At 45.3% G+C, this 14,661-nt stretch overlaps 1 protein-coding gene across 1 annotated transcript in view; it reads right to left on the reverse strand.

Annotated features, from left to right (window-relative positions):
- Positions 1 to 2,264: 2,264 nt before the first annotated feature.
- LOC145450784 (uncharacterized) overlaps positions 2,265 to 14,661 on the reverse strand; it is a 33,501-nt gene continuing 21,104 nt past the window's right edge. The window contains exons 7-11 of the mRNA XM_080329289.1: positions 12,735 to 13,361; positions 11,532 to 12,287; positions 9,287 to 10,389; positions 6,169 to 7,150; positions 2,265 to 3,463 (exon numbers count right to left, since the gene is read on the reverse strand). Of these exons, the coding sequence (XP_080185415.1) occupies positions 3,314 to 3,463; positions 6,169 to 7,150; positions 9,287 to 10,389; positions 11,532 to 12,287; positions 12,735 to 13,361 (3,618 nt within the window). The 3' untranslated portion in view covers positions 2,265 to 3,313. The remainder of the gene's footprint in view (positions 3,464 to 6,168; positions 7,151 to 9,286; positions 10,390 to 11,531; positions 12,288 to 12,734; positions 13,362 to 14,661) is intronic.

Raw genomic sequence — 14,661 nt, forward strand, 5'->3', positions numbered from 1 at the left:
ACTTTTGCTCCTCTTATTGTCCGTCAAACTTAAATTCCTTTCAGTTTCTCTCAGTTAAATTTGTAGTGGAGGCAAATCCTAATGCCTATACGGACTATTTACTTCGTGCTGTAAGCCTGTGAATCATCCCGTACCACATATCCAAATGTCCTTCTACGTATTCATGATCTGATCCTGAAAACTCAAGTGTCAGGTTTTGGCCGGCGAGTCCTCCTGTCTCGATCTCTGCTCCTCCACAATTGTGACATCGCCGCCGCATATGTTTCACGATAATAGCTGCGCGTAATCGGTACGTTCGAAAGTGAAAGCTACTTGGTGTAGCATGAAAAATACATATACGGCAGGGAAACAGAAATCTAGTCCAAAGGAAATGATACCGCCCATCTATTGATCTTATTTGAATATTGAAACGGCAGCACTGAACCCATAGCTTCATATAATTCGCACTTGGTACGTGAAATGCAACCGCGTTATCATTCACAATCTTCCATCGTCCATGAAAAGATGTTGACGTCAACAGCGAAGGCGATGGTATATAGACCAGTGGTTCTCAACCTCCGGTTCGCGTCAACTATTTGGCCGGTCCGCCAAGTATATCGCAATTCTATTCTCAGTTGAAAATGTAAGAGGCTGAAGGCTTGTTCAATGTTCATTAATTAGAGAAATAACGCACCAGATTTTCATCTGATTTAGAAATTTGGAATGAAATTTAGAATGTTTTCTGATGTGATATGGTCCATAGTGTACTTTCTACTTGCTTTAAGTCACAATGCTGCAAGCACCGAGCGAGATAGTGTAATGGTTATGCGTCCGGCTTCTCGAGCGGTAGGTCGTGGGTTCGATTCCCGGCCGGGTCATACCAAAGACTCGAAAAATGGTATCCGCAGCTATCCTGCTAGGCGCTCAGCAATCACGGATAGCATGGGGGAGAAAAAAAACGGGGGCGCAGACTAGATGACCTCATGGGGCCGTATCGCAACTCCGTCGCCAAAGCATCTCGATGGTGCAGGCGAGAAAGAATATCATATCTCTCTCTCTCTCTCACTTTAGCAACCTGTTCAAAAGTAGCATACAACTCATTGAAGGCCATTAATATCTGAAGGTTAAGAAGACGTTTGAAAGCAGTGATTCTTAACCTTCTGACAACCGTGAACCCTTAGATATTATGAGTGGTTATGAGGATCCCCTTATAGTTGATGAGATGACTAAAAATATGCTGTCAATTCCTTCCAGCCTAATCAAGGCCTCCTATTGTTAACTGGTCTAGTCATCGCCTACCTGATTAATGAAAAATAAAAATAAAGGCCATCACTTTCACTACAGAACTGTGATGAGCTCTGAAATGGGTCATGTTGTTGGTGGTATTCATGGTGTTTTTGCACTACGTCTATAATGGTCATTAACATCACGCCGATATTCTTCATTTTGATTCCGTAGCTGCGGAGTTGTGGCACAGCCCACTTCCAGGCTATTTATAACACTGTTTACGAGTAGAGGGTTGAACAGGATTTTTGCCTTGCAGAAACTTGAATAGGACCACGCAAAACAGGTGTATTATCAAACACAGCAGAAAATTTCTCATTACAGTACAATTCCATTTCTTGGTTTTTGCATATTTTTATCGAAATTACTTACTTGGAATGATTTTGATTTTGGGAAGCTTACCGGCCCCAACTTTGTTTTGAAATTTACCAGCTCTCAAGCTGAAAAGGTTGTGAGCCACTGGTATTGACAGCTCAGCGCGGGTCTACAATATCAGAGCTGACTATATTCTAGAATTGCGATTGTTCAATGAATGGCTATAACTATGCTATCCATATTTTTACTACAATGTGGGACACATGTGGTTGTAACAGTGCGCAGCATTTGACGGGAAATCCTACTCAAATAAGGTCAATATACTTTCGCACGGCCAAAAGTGACACCTTTGACTAACCAGTTTTATTTATCCCGCCTAAATCGTGACGTATGGTAAGCCTAGATATGACAGCTGTTGCTCTCAGCATGATCTCCCATATTCTGACGTGGAGTGTAACCGGACGAGTGAGTATTGCGAGTAATCTCAACTTTTCAAACCAATTTAATTCCGCTGAATACCTTACCATTGTAGATATATCACTACTTCGACCTAGACGAGATTATATTATGACTCTGGCTCTATAGCGTCTATTTCCCTGTTACGATATAATGTCTCAAAAGAGCTGATTTCACTGAGCCGCCATGTTCTGATTCCAGACCTCCACACACAAGCAACGCCACCAGACCAACATTTGCCATTGTTAGTAATGAGAAAGGTATACGAAATCTCGAAAACAACAAGAGTAAGAAAACGCTATTGTCCATTATATATAAAAATATCAACGAGAATAATGAGTGTACGGTATCTAAGCGATAATTTATTCAAGTGATAAAAAGCGTCTTACGAGAACAAAACACCAACGAAGTTCAATAGTCCGCCGTCAGGGCTGCTAATCGCGCAGCACAAAGGACCGCGCGAACGCAACAGTGTAGAAGTGTCAGTCGCGCGGTTCAAAGGCCGCTTTGCAACGGTAGCGAGGGTGTCGAGGCTTCATGAGTTCAGTTTCCGCCATTATCGTGGAACAGTGTACAGCGGTTACAAGCGACGCACCCGAATAGAATAAGGCGTAGCCGACGCATAACGGAATAAATTTGCTCTCAAATGCACCTGATTGAATAGCGTGACGACAAACAAGCATTGGATGTGTACGTATTCATATTGCGATTACTGTATGCAGTTGGGTTGGGGTGACATATAATCAGTGATCGGATTCAACCAGTTCGCACCAGTTCCATAGAATAGTTCCATAGAACCCTCTCACGACATTAGAACAACCAACCGGTTACTACAACAGGTTACCCTCCATGGCTTTTTGTAAAAGAATCGGCTGAAAAATACGACTTTTGCGATAAAACCGGCTGGCAAAAAAATTGAATCCTACCACTCCATATACCTGAGGTATGTTCAATGTCAATGGTGCAACGGGTGAAGGCTTTGGTATGACGAAAAGATTGCGATGCATACATAGCGGTGACAGACAAACCCAGCGTGTTGACTCATTGGTAACAGCAGGACATATGGCGTTTTCGCGCTCAAAACGTCCGGGACACCCGAACGACATCGCGATTATGACCTCATGGCGATCGGTGAATTTTTGCTCTCTTCGAAGATTGTTTCGCGACTCGCCTCCGGACAGGGTCACGCGATGAGAAGAGTGGCTTCCTTTTATCTCTGCGATGCGAGCTATGCGCGCGGTACGTTCTGAACAGGTCTCCGACAGGCGACCGTCGCGAGTCACTGCGTTTGGCCTTCGTCGTCGCTGATTTCCAAGTCCTCAATTTCGAGCCGCTGGTCCCTCTCGTCCATGGTGGCCACGCACGCCATCGGGGATTCCACCACGATGACCGCGCCGGGACGGTAGCGCGGGTACTTTGTCGCGTTTCTCTGTAAAGGGAGGGCAAATTTATATATGGCACAGTCGTAACTTGCGCAATGCGCAGTGGAGCGCGTACAAATGGCAGCCAACGGGCGCAGTACGCAATGGGACGACGAGATAGAGCTGGACAAAATCGAGCCCCTGGGCGATTCCATTCTAGTCGAGTATTCGAGGGTACCTCTTATTGTAACGCCTTAACAGTATAGATGACTCGGGAAGTTCAAATTTGCATAATTTTATGCGACTACAAAGAAAATAACGCCTGTTACACTACTTTGAAGATAATTTGGTATTTTTCCACCATATCTATGTTATACATAGCGCTTAGCTCATAGCGCTGCGGGTCAATTACTATTTCACAGAAATGTCTCTTCCGCCAGCATACGCGAGGTTCCGCGCTACAAGTTTCGGATGCTGTTATGAAGTCAGGACTTCCACAGTTAGAGGAAAGTATAGATACGATAATTCTAGTTCATAAAATAACTCGCAGCAGTGTCAAGGAGCGTGTAACATAGTTACTCGAAAACATTCGTTCCTCACTACTTGACTTGATATATTTAATACTTGATTCGGATTCAAGTACTCCAATCACTGTACCCAGCACTGTTCACGAACCCGTGACAGGCGGAAGTCACAAATGTATACATATTCCGTATACAAATGTTTGGTGTAAAATTCACAGCAGGACAACCATTCGACAGTATGATGCTTTAACGGCGTTTGAAGGGTTACAGAAAGAAACCCATTCCTCGACAATCAAGTTCAAAACGCCTAATCCCGGCACCGTCGATATCGAATCGACGCATTGAAATGCGCTTGAATTGAGTTGGGTTTAGACTATTGATGCAGTGCTTGGTTTCCTCAAATTCCTCATGGTTTCGGTTTCGTCTCTTAACTCGAATTTACAGTATGGCAACATGCGGTCAAAGGTGCAATTATTCCGTCCGCCGCGCCGACATTTCAAAGCGAATCGTCTTAAACCGGGCACACAGACGTTTTAGCGGAAGAGTCGTAACCGCTCGGGTAATCGCAAATTGTCGCTGGAAATTGCCCTCGCGGGAGGATCGCTGGAACTAGCCGATTGGGTTCAATAAGTGTCGGTGATTTGGAAAAGGTTTCGTGTCGCAACGATTCGTCTTCACCAGAACCTTCCAATACGCGCGTGATTATTAAGTACACTTTCGAAGCGACGGTCTTAAGAGCGAATCGATTTTCGATGGTGCCGACTTGTGATTCAACTCACGAGTTGTTGCGAACCGCGCTGGCGCGAATAAAGCGCCGTCGGTCAACTGTGAGATGGCAGAATTTCGAAAACACTTTCGACTTTTGCGTCCGCGTGAACTTACGGCGATGGCGAAAACATCTTCGGACGCTCGCGCCGCACAAGGAGAGGCATTGTATTTATTTCGATTCCAGGGCGATTAACGAAATCCGTCGAAAGTCAACACATCGGTTATTACTTATCGGTTACGGGTTTGCTTAAGTATTGCTCGAAGTGGCTTTCGCATACAGATTACTCGTGGGCATTCGCGGGTAATTCTAAAGGTCACCAGATACAGTCATTTAGTTGGTTTACAAACGTAATTGGGGTGCAATTGGCCGTTAACAAATATCGTCCAATGCGAACAAGATTTTCTTGAAAAATTCGATAAAAATTCCGCGTCTATTAAGAATTCGTTTCGTCATGACACCACATCCTGCAACTATTGTTAGGGTATCTTCCGCATAGTATCCTATTTACGCTACAGACCAGTTGACGTATATGTATTCAAATGCGATGTACGCAACGCCAGATATAGCCGCGCGCAAACAACCAAACATAAACACAAAACTGCATACCCCGTGAAAAAAACGAATGCACTAACAGAATAATGACTCAAACCGGTATTCGACATCACCCTTTCGGAACCATTGTGCCCGGTCACAATATGTGACTACACTTGTGACTAATCTTATCGGAACCTCATGCAGGAATGCCCGTCCGCGTGTTATAACGCGCCGATTCCGCGAAACAGATAAATATATCTGCCTCGGTACGAAACTAGATAATCAACGAAAACGGTCATGTACACATTTCGCAGGTTAATGCTCGGCTGCGAAGCCGTAAGAATGCGACGTCTCGATCTTTTAAGATCCGAATTTCAATTGTCGCGCGCAGTCTTGGAAAGGATTGCGGTTTGGCGAGCCGAAATATCGCAAAATCGTCAAGTTTCGCTGGCGGGCTTCAGCGCGCCGTAATCCGGTGAAAGTTATCATTACGCGCATCTGTGCGAAGATATATTTCCGCGCGCGAAAACGCATCGCAAACGACAGATTCCGCACCGTAAATCACCAGAATTCAAACGGAGCTCTGCGGACATATATAAGAGCATGCAACACTTCAGCATGCGGGTTAAAGTTGGGTTATAGGGTTTGATTTATAGTTACGTTCGGTTTGTTGTTCCTAGTGTTCATGGTGTTTCGAATGTTGTGGTAATTTACACCAGGCCGACATTCCTTGTTATGATTCCTGATCTGTCGAATTGCAGCGCGGAATACTTTCGTTTTGAGGCTTTTGTAAGACACCGCTTACGCGGATCACATCACGAGGAGAAGCTTACGGTTGGGGCTAGGTTAAGGGTTAATTCTAGGGTTATAAAGTCACACGCTACAGTGTCGTACGCTCAAATATCGTTTTCATTGCTCAACCATAACAAAATCATAGCGCGCTTACCTCGAGGGTGACAGTGTGGCTGTTCGCCCCGCGCAGGGCCTGCAACGTAAATATCGTGGTCGACTTGGACCCGTGCGGTTTTCTCCTTGGATTCCTCTCGGGCGAGCACCACTGCACGTTCACGGAATGGTCGTCGTTGTTTATCAGTACGTTCGTAGATACAAAAGGTGGCGGCGGTATGGGGGACGCGCTTTTCACTTCGCGATCTTGCACGCAAGAGTCCACTTTCGGCTTGCTGTAAAACTCTGGTGAGTATCGTTTCATGTGTCGCTTTTTAGGCGGGCAATTGCTTTCGGGCGTCTTTTTCTCCAATACTGACTGGTTCGGTTTAATAACTGCGATGTTTCTCTTGCCGAATCGCCCAACATCGTTGTCATAAAACGGACTGCCAGCCGACCTGAACCTCGACTCTAGCGGAGGCGACGGCCTTTCCGCGAATTGCATGCTATCCGACGCTGTCTGCATTTTATCTGCGTCCGCGCAACTGTCCTTGCTGTCTTCTGCTTTGTGGCCCTGCCGCTCCGTGGCTTTCTGCCGCAGCTCGCCTATTTTCGCGTCCAAAGATCCGAGACGTGACGAGGCAGACGCGCCCCTGACTCTCGAAGCCGCTGACACGAACGGAAGTCCCGAACTCGAAAAGAGCGATGTCTTTTTTTTCTCGCTTGCCACTGCGCTGCTGACGACCGCCTTCGCGCTACTGCTACAACTGCTGCTGGCTGTCGATCTGACTGATCCCGCGCTGTGATTATCCGCCTCTTTAGCCGCGAACGCTCTTGCGAAACTGAAGAGCTTGTGCGAATACTCCGGCGCGGATGTCTGTGGTATTTCGGTATGACGCACTTCACCTACGCTTGTTGTGCCTTTCGATAGCGCGCTTTCGGAGGCGTTAGTGCGGCCTTTTTTCCCTGCGTTTTCAACTGCTCGCTGCACCTCCGAGGTGAACACGAGACGTGGCGCGCAGCGCGGCGTAGAGGTGTTGCGTCTAGAAATAATGAAGTATACGGAAAAACTGTTCCCATCGCATTCAATAACCGAAAATCTTAAACATTGTCGTGGACGATTTGCGCTCTCGCATCGTGTATTTTGCGAATCACGTTTCCGCGTATATTTAGGTTGGCTACTTTCGGTTCGTTAGGGGAGAAAAAAGCGCGCTGCCACGCCGTATCGAATCTAGCGTCACGCCCAGCGCGATAATGAAATGACTACCGTTTCCGATGTACGGCGAAAACTTAACTACAACGACTTTAATTCAAAACCGACACCGCAATGCATTCACGCGCAGGCCTAATTACAGTTACCGCACGATACGGTTATTATAAAATACCAAACGCCCTGTGCGAATCCTGGCGCATATCGCACATCAACTCACGTTGACAGCAAACGAGAACGCGCAGAATCTACACAAAATTCGGTCGACCACAAAAATCGATTATGGAAGCGCTCGCTGCAGTAATTAATCGCGTAGTTTCACATAGCCCCTGGCGTTGATGTTGCCGGTACTGAGGTGATATGGAGACGCTCATCGCCCAGACGAATAGATTTTATAGAGGTGGAATTATACTTCTACTTCGAATGCAATGTCAGTGAAGAGTTCCGCTCATCTCCTTACGCGGATTAAACGAAAAGCGCACCTTTTCCGGTCTACTTTTCGGAACGTAATCGTTCGGGATTATCATAACGGAACTTTCTGTTTCAACCATCACGAGTTGCATGCAAATTAAAAGCACTTGGAGATTTCCTTTCCAGCTGTATTACACGAACTTCTGATTTGTGACTTCTCAAGAAAGACAAAGGACGCGTATCGGGAGAAAGATGTATACTACTAAAACAATATTGTGATGACATTTTGCCTTCCACAAAATTAAGTATATCATGCCTATAAATACTCTGCTCTATAATTCATCTCAGTACCACGCGATTTATTCCCTGAAATTTTTATCGCTAAAAAATCCATGTACATCTACAGGAATATTAGTATCGCTTCCTCAAGTGCTGTCGGTTCAATACTTACAGACATATCAGATGAAGATATCAAAATTGACTATACACGGATAGAAAGTTTTTGTTATCGGGAGCAGCGCTATTTCTCATGACAGTCAGTGAATCCAGTAATTTTCGCACCATAATTTACCGCATTCTAACTTCGCCCATGACTCATCTACACATTATGACATTATCGCATGTTTCCGACAGTTTCTATACGTTCGTCGAAAATAATTATAAGAATCGGATAGCTTCACTATGAAACAGGTTTTGCGCAATTGCGCATGCGTCCGATTTCGCGCAGGAAAAATACCAAGTTGACACATGAAGACATTTACTGTCCATATATCCGTCGTTATAGGAGACGACACTATAAGCGGCGACTACAACGTCGGAAACTAAAATCACGGGTTGTTGCATGTTAACATAAGAATCGCATTTTCATTTTGACTCTTTTTGATATGTAACCAACGACAGTGACTCATAACCAAAATAATTCACTTCCAATTAAACTTGCATGATGTCATCAAGTAATTGAAGAGGTCACTCGAAAAACATCATATATCCTGCGTATATGGAAGATAAGTATTGTCACTATGAAATATAGCTACTATAGCCAATAAGCCATACTATCTACTGGCCGGCTGTCTATCTTTACCTCTCGTTGTTTTTCATACTAAATGTGATTATTGCTGTCAAATGAACACCGTTTAAGTCACGACTACTCAAGTGGGGACCGCGTTCCCAATGCGGACTTTTTCAGTGTTCAATACGGACCTTATTTATCTCAATATTGACTTAATATCTTAACAGAACCAAATACATTTATCGTTGATTTGCAAAAACAAATCGCAGTGTTTTTTTCTTCTTTCTGTTCAACTCCAAACTAACAATATGTAACCGCCTTGCATGAAGTCTCCGGGATCTCCGGTTGTCAATGTCAGTAACAATCTCTAGTGTGGTAGTCGTAACGGACCTAAACGAATTTTAAACTTTTGTAACTGTCTATGGCACGGAATGAGACAAAGAAACCAATTCACAACGCTACCGCAACACACAGTATGCATATATTTTAATCACACGCCGCATGCCAAGAACAAAATTCAAACACGCAAGAAACCCGAAATCGACTTACCCGGGAAAATTCGGATTCCTGAAAGACTTTTGAAATATATTCCCAATCAACTTCCTCTGACTGTGTTTACTCCGGCCAGACGCGACAGGCTGATACCCAGAAGTGTTTTTCGACGCGGAGGCCAGCGCTCCCGGCAGCTTTATCAGCTTCGCGGAGAACTGCCCGGCAGGCCCTGTGACGTCACAGTGCGGCCGGAATTCCTCCGCGCTCGGCGCGAGGCGCGCTTTTTCCTTTTTCCCGTCGGCTTTGATGCTGTTCAGCGGAGATTGAAACCTCGGTAATCCGTTGACGGCCTGAGGGAAGGATTTGCTGATTGTGCACGCCATTTTTGTCGGCACGGTCAAGTTTCGCTTTTCCGCGTGCGATTCACCCGGCGATAGTGCGCACGACGCGCCGAACGCCGCCAGGGCGCCGTTATCCAATTCCGCCCATTGGCCGTTGCCGTATCCCAGCGATTCCATCGCTTTCGACTGTCGCTTATCAAAACCAGTCATCCCAGCGTTGCTTTTCGGTCTAGAAACTTCATCGACGTCGTCCTCTTCATCAGAAGAGGCGTCGCTAATTTGCAACGTTTGGATGTGTTCGTCGTCATCGTCTACTGAGTGGTCGCGGCGTTTACCAGGGTAGGACTTGATGTAGCACGCTGGGTTTGGCGGAAAAGGTAACACGAGCGGGGGTTTCTGAGAGAGGTAGTGTTGAAGATACGCGGAGGTAGAGCTGGCGGGCGATATGTATCGGACTTTGGGGTTAATCGGAACGGAGGCAGTTACGTTGATTTTGTCGGTGATCTTTTTCGTGGGGTTTCGTGCTGCGGGATCGGTGGAGTCAAGCGTGAGGTAGCTTCTACGCACTGCGTCGTCTTTCTGATTTCGCGCTGAAGAATCTGCGCTTCTTTTGTCTCTCGCGGAGTTAGATTGGGCGCTGTATCGCGCGTGCGGAGTTTCATTTGTTATGTCACCGGCGTTGAATGTAACGGCTCTCTCGCGGTTGATACCGTCGCCTAGCGACAAATTACCGGACGCCTTGAGCAAATGCAGGCAATGCGGAGGAAGGCATCCGGCGTAAGAATGTAGGTCGACTTGCGCGCCTTTTTTATTTCCTTCCTAGAAAGCATGTGATTCGATGAGCATTTGAATACTTGAATGTCACGCGCTACAACGTGTGAATATTCGTTTTGTCATGCTCGGTAAACCAGCCATGCGGATAAAGTTCATATGCGCGTTCGCTGAAATCGGGTGACCTTTTCGTGAAATGATTAGCGCGGCGTAGCGCGCACGAATTCTTACGCAGCACGCCGCCCGGTAACAATGGGTTATTACTGCTCAAAATATTTCACATCCCTACACGATATCCAGACACGATATACCTTTCTTAACGCCGCAAATTAAAGATCATTTCCAACTATTTATCTTTCCATCATCGGACGACTATTAAGAAATTCGCACAGTGTTAAAAATCGGCGCATGATCCGAACGCGTTGTAATGCCGCTGGATCGGTGATCTTCGCGTAATCGCACAACCTCACAGTGCGTCAGATCCACACGTTATTTCCTAATCGATGACCTAATCTTCACAATCGCCACTGTAATTGCGTATAGGATCAACGTGGTCAACGTTAGTAAAAATGTATTAAATAGGTCATAGTCGAAGCAATTCATTGATGCCTGCAGTCGAATTTCTAAATTCCTAATCGACACATTTCAAACAATAAAAACATATTACAAACTAAGTTAAACTATATATGGGAGAAGTGCGCTAATGTGGTACGCTAAAATTGACAAACAATGGAGACAGTGAAAAGGTTTGCTGACATCATTCGTTACTTTAAAACATTAATGTACATCACGGGGTAAGACCTGAAACGATTGGGAAGTTATCTCCTTCTCATAAACCGGGTTGCCGTCGAGACGGATCAAAAATTTGCCTAACCGAAAAATTTGGTATGGTAAATAACAAATGAAAAAGGCCTCATCTCATTGCTATCTGGTCTAGGAGTGCAATTACGGGTATCGGGTGTGAAGCTATTGTGACCTAAGAATGAGCAAAACAAGGACACGAGTCAAAAATGAAGACAAACTTGTAGATAAGGACAACGCAGTTTTATAAGACATTGTCCTTCAACATAAGTGCAAATCTTATAATTAAGGATGGCATCACTCTTTATAGATGATTTCACACTGTTCGAAGTTTAGAAAGAGGCAATGGAGGCTATAAGGGGTTAATATAGCTGTGTAATGGTATGTACCTGGTCGCTATCAGCGTGGGTGGTGGCGGCAGTTGAAGGTGCGCTGTTCCTTCGTCGTAGTTTCGTTTTAGGTACGTCCGTTTCGTTTGATCGGCGTTTCGCGGAATCGTCGCTCACCGACCGGTGTAACCCCTCAGCCGAATCGCTCAGTTTACATCTCTTGTTCATAGTGGCGCCGTCCGCCGGTTGAGAAATAGCGTTTTCCGTTACGTCTGCACCGGTTGGTTTCGATCGTGACGTTTCCGCGTCGTGCACTATGTCAGACGATTTCCTTTTTCTTTCGGCTTTGCTGCCTCTGTCAGGCAACGCCGTGTACCTCAAACTGTCTACAGCCCGGGCCATGCTCATCGAAAGATTGACCCATTGCGATAGTCCGGGCGTAGGTTCGAGACCTGCCATAGCTGGATTCGCCGCCGGCAAGGCCGGCGCATAATAACCGTATCCCTGAGGCAAGAAATGCGCCCTTGGGTTTAACACAGTCGGGAAATTCAACCAGTGATTAACGAGAGCCAACGCGTTTGGATTTGCTGACAGGAAGTTAGGAGCATGATTACGTACAGGCTCAAGTACTTTATCCTGATAATGAGGCCTCACGGTGGGCAAAGGTTCCGTGCTTTCTTCCGCAACCTCCTTCTTTACTTGGCGTTGAACCTCATTGCTGTCCTGTGCTGAGTCCGCTTCGGTACACGAACTTTCTCGAGGCTCACTATCCATTTCCATTCTATCATCCAAAAGCATATTTGCCCGACCTCGAGCCTGGAAATGAAACAAGTTGGCTTACCAGGCGTTTGACATGAACTAACCTTACAAAACTAAAAGCTCAATCGCACGAGACACAACGTAGCACTATGTAACTAGTACTGGCGATCCGAAATAAAATCTAGATAACGATTATAACTGAGGCCAGGGAATAGTGTGTCAGTTGCCAACTCGACAATTTTTCAAATCGATCGTTTGCGTCCACGCATTTATGCAAAGCACTTGCGTGAGTAAATATAGCGGCTATAAATAAACGTCTGACACCGTGAATGAAACCGATTTCCTTTCAATAATACAGACGTATCGTTACAAGCACACGTTTGGCATCGACGGATCCAAATCAAACGTTCAGTTGTAAAGGCTAATGACACGCCCGATTGATCCTGACAGCTTATCTATCTGTATATTGTAATAAAACATCTGAAAATACATGACGTAACTCACATCGGCTCCTGTGGACGCGTCGTCCCCTGCTTGACTCAAATCTAACGGTTCACCAGAGACAGATGTTTCGCCGAGTTGCTTTCTTTTCGAAACTGAGCTCTTTTCTGACGAATCATCGGTGACGCAAGCTGTTTCTCTTGCTGCACGTTCACGCGTGGTCATGCTATTCTGCTTATCGCTGCGCTGATCGTTGATCATAGCATGGCTCGCTTGCGGAAGCCCGAGTGCATGCGTCAAGCCGTATCCTTGGAGGTTGCCTATGGCCGGCGGAATCAACGAATTCCAGGGCAAACCTCTGGTGGTAGTATTTCTGAAATGTTGACTGTAAAGCGACGCGGCCAGCGCCGGTGGCAGAAGAAATTGCCTTTCACGGGAAAGGGACATATGATCTGGCAGTGTTTGGATTTCTCTAGTTTCGCTTTCAGATATTCGACTCATCGTGTTTTCAATAACAGAAACGGGATACGCTGGCGGCGCGTTACTTTTCGGCGATAGTGCTTCCCTTTTCACCGATGGTGGTTCGCTGGTTACTCCCCTGTTAATTATAGATCCTCGGCTGGAATTAACTTTCGCCGAAATGCTGTCATTTTTTAATAGATATGCGGACCCTTCCTCGTTGCTCGACATCTGCAAATAGAAATGGATATATATAGCTACTAAAACATCCATGCTATTCCCGTCATGTACGAACTGATATAGCCTACTCACACTCATTGAGGTATTATCGGGTGACAGGTATTATTGCACAAACCGATTTTATCATCAATCGTCATAAATGATACCACAGAAGACGGCATTCCGACTCCGGTATGATACCTATTATTTTGGTATATAAATTAGGATAAATCCTTGATCTATATTTGATGTCCTATACATAGAATTGTAAGCCTGGGCACAGCGACTGAGTACTCGAAATGCGAGTCTAGTATCAATTATAATGATTCGCGTCGAGTAGTGAGAATCGATTTTTTTCGAGTACCGGCAACGAAAATACACAGTACACACCATAATTTTATTTGCGGCTCAACTGCTGAGTCGCGTTCGGTTAGAGATTTGAGTCATAGAGGTGTGTGACTTCATGGGCATCACCATTTATTAATATGACATTGCAAAGCAATGACAATGTGACAAGAACTTCCTAATCGAAAAACCAAAATAGGCAATCGGTCACTGAGATACATGCACCAACTGCACTTCACAAAACACTTGCGAAAACTGAAACTCCCTATTGCCCTGTCGATTTCATTGAAATTTGCTCAAATACAGAGGATCGAAAATAATATTTCAGTTTTCAATGTCATTAGATCCGGAAATATGCGTAATCAAAGATTGGGGTCACAAAAGCGCCGCAGTTACGGTTATATGATTGGCGTGGAAAACTTGATAGGCAACACAAGACACCTTGATTTACGTTACACACCAAATTAACATTTCATACATAACTATAGCGTCGCGACCAACTCACGCTGTCACTTGAATCAGCCTGAATTGTTCGGCTCGCCATTTTCGGTCAGCGCTCACACATTCTCAGATTATAGATTATATGTGCCCTGAGGCTGACTGCAACAATGCTGATGACACCGCGCTATTTCCTTCGCATTCGAGTGAATTTCAGATCTATAGTAAAATGTAGCAATAACCTTAGGTGCCAATAACAACGCGCGGGGTACACAATAATGGCGGGCCGTATCATTTCAAAGAGATCTTGTTACGTTATGTTTTCGCTTCTGTAAACTAGCAATAGTCAGAGTAATGTTACGATTCACCATATTTCACGGTCATTATGTCACGCATAGCGTAACATGATTGGAGTGTTCTAAACTCCATAACCAGATTCGGTGGCGCAGATTGAAAGACACTGCAATCTCTGAACCCAGTCGTGAAAATCGCTATTTATGCACCAAAGTTCATTCGCCAGCCGAAATTG

This window comes from Botryllus schlosseri, chromosome 11, assembly GCF_051294905.1.
Source record: "Botryllus schlosseri isolate E-star chromosome 11, Bs_hap1, whole genome shotgun sequence".
NCBI lineage: Eukaryota > Metazoa > Chordata > Ascidiacea > Stolidobranchia > Styelidae > Botryllus > Botryllus schlosseri.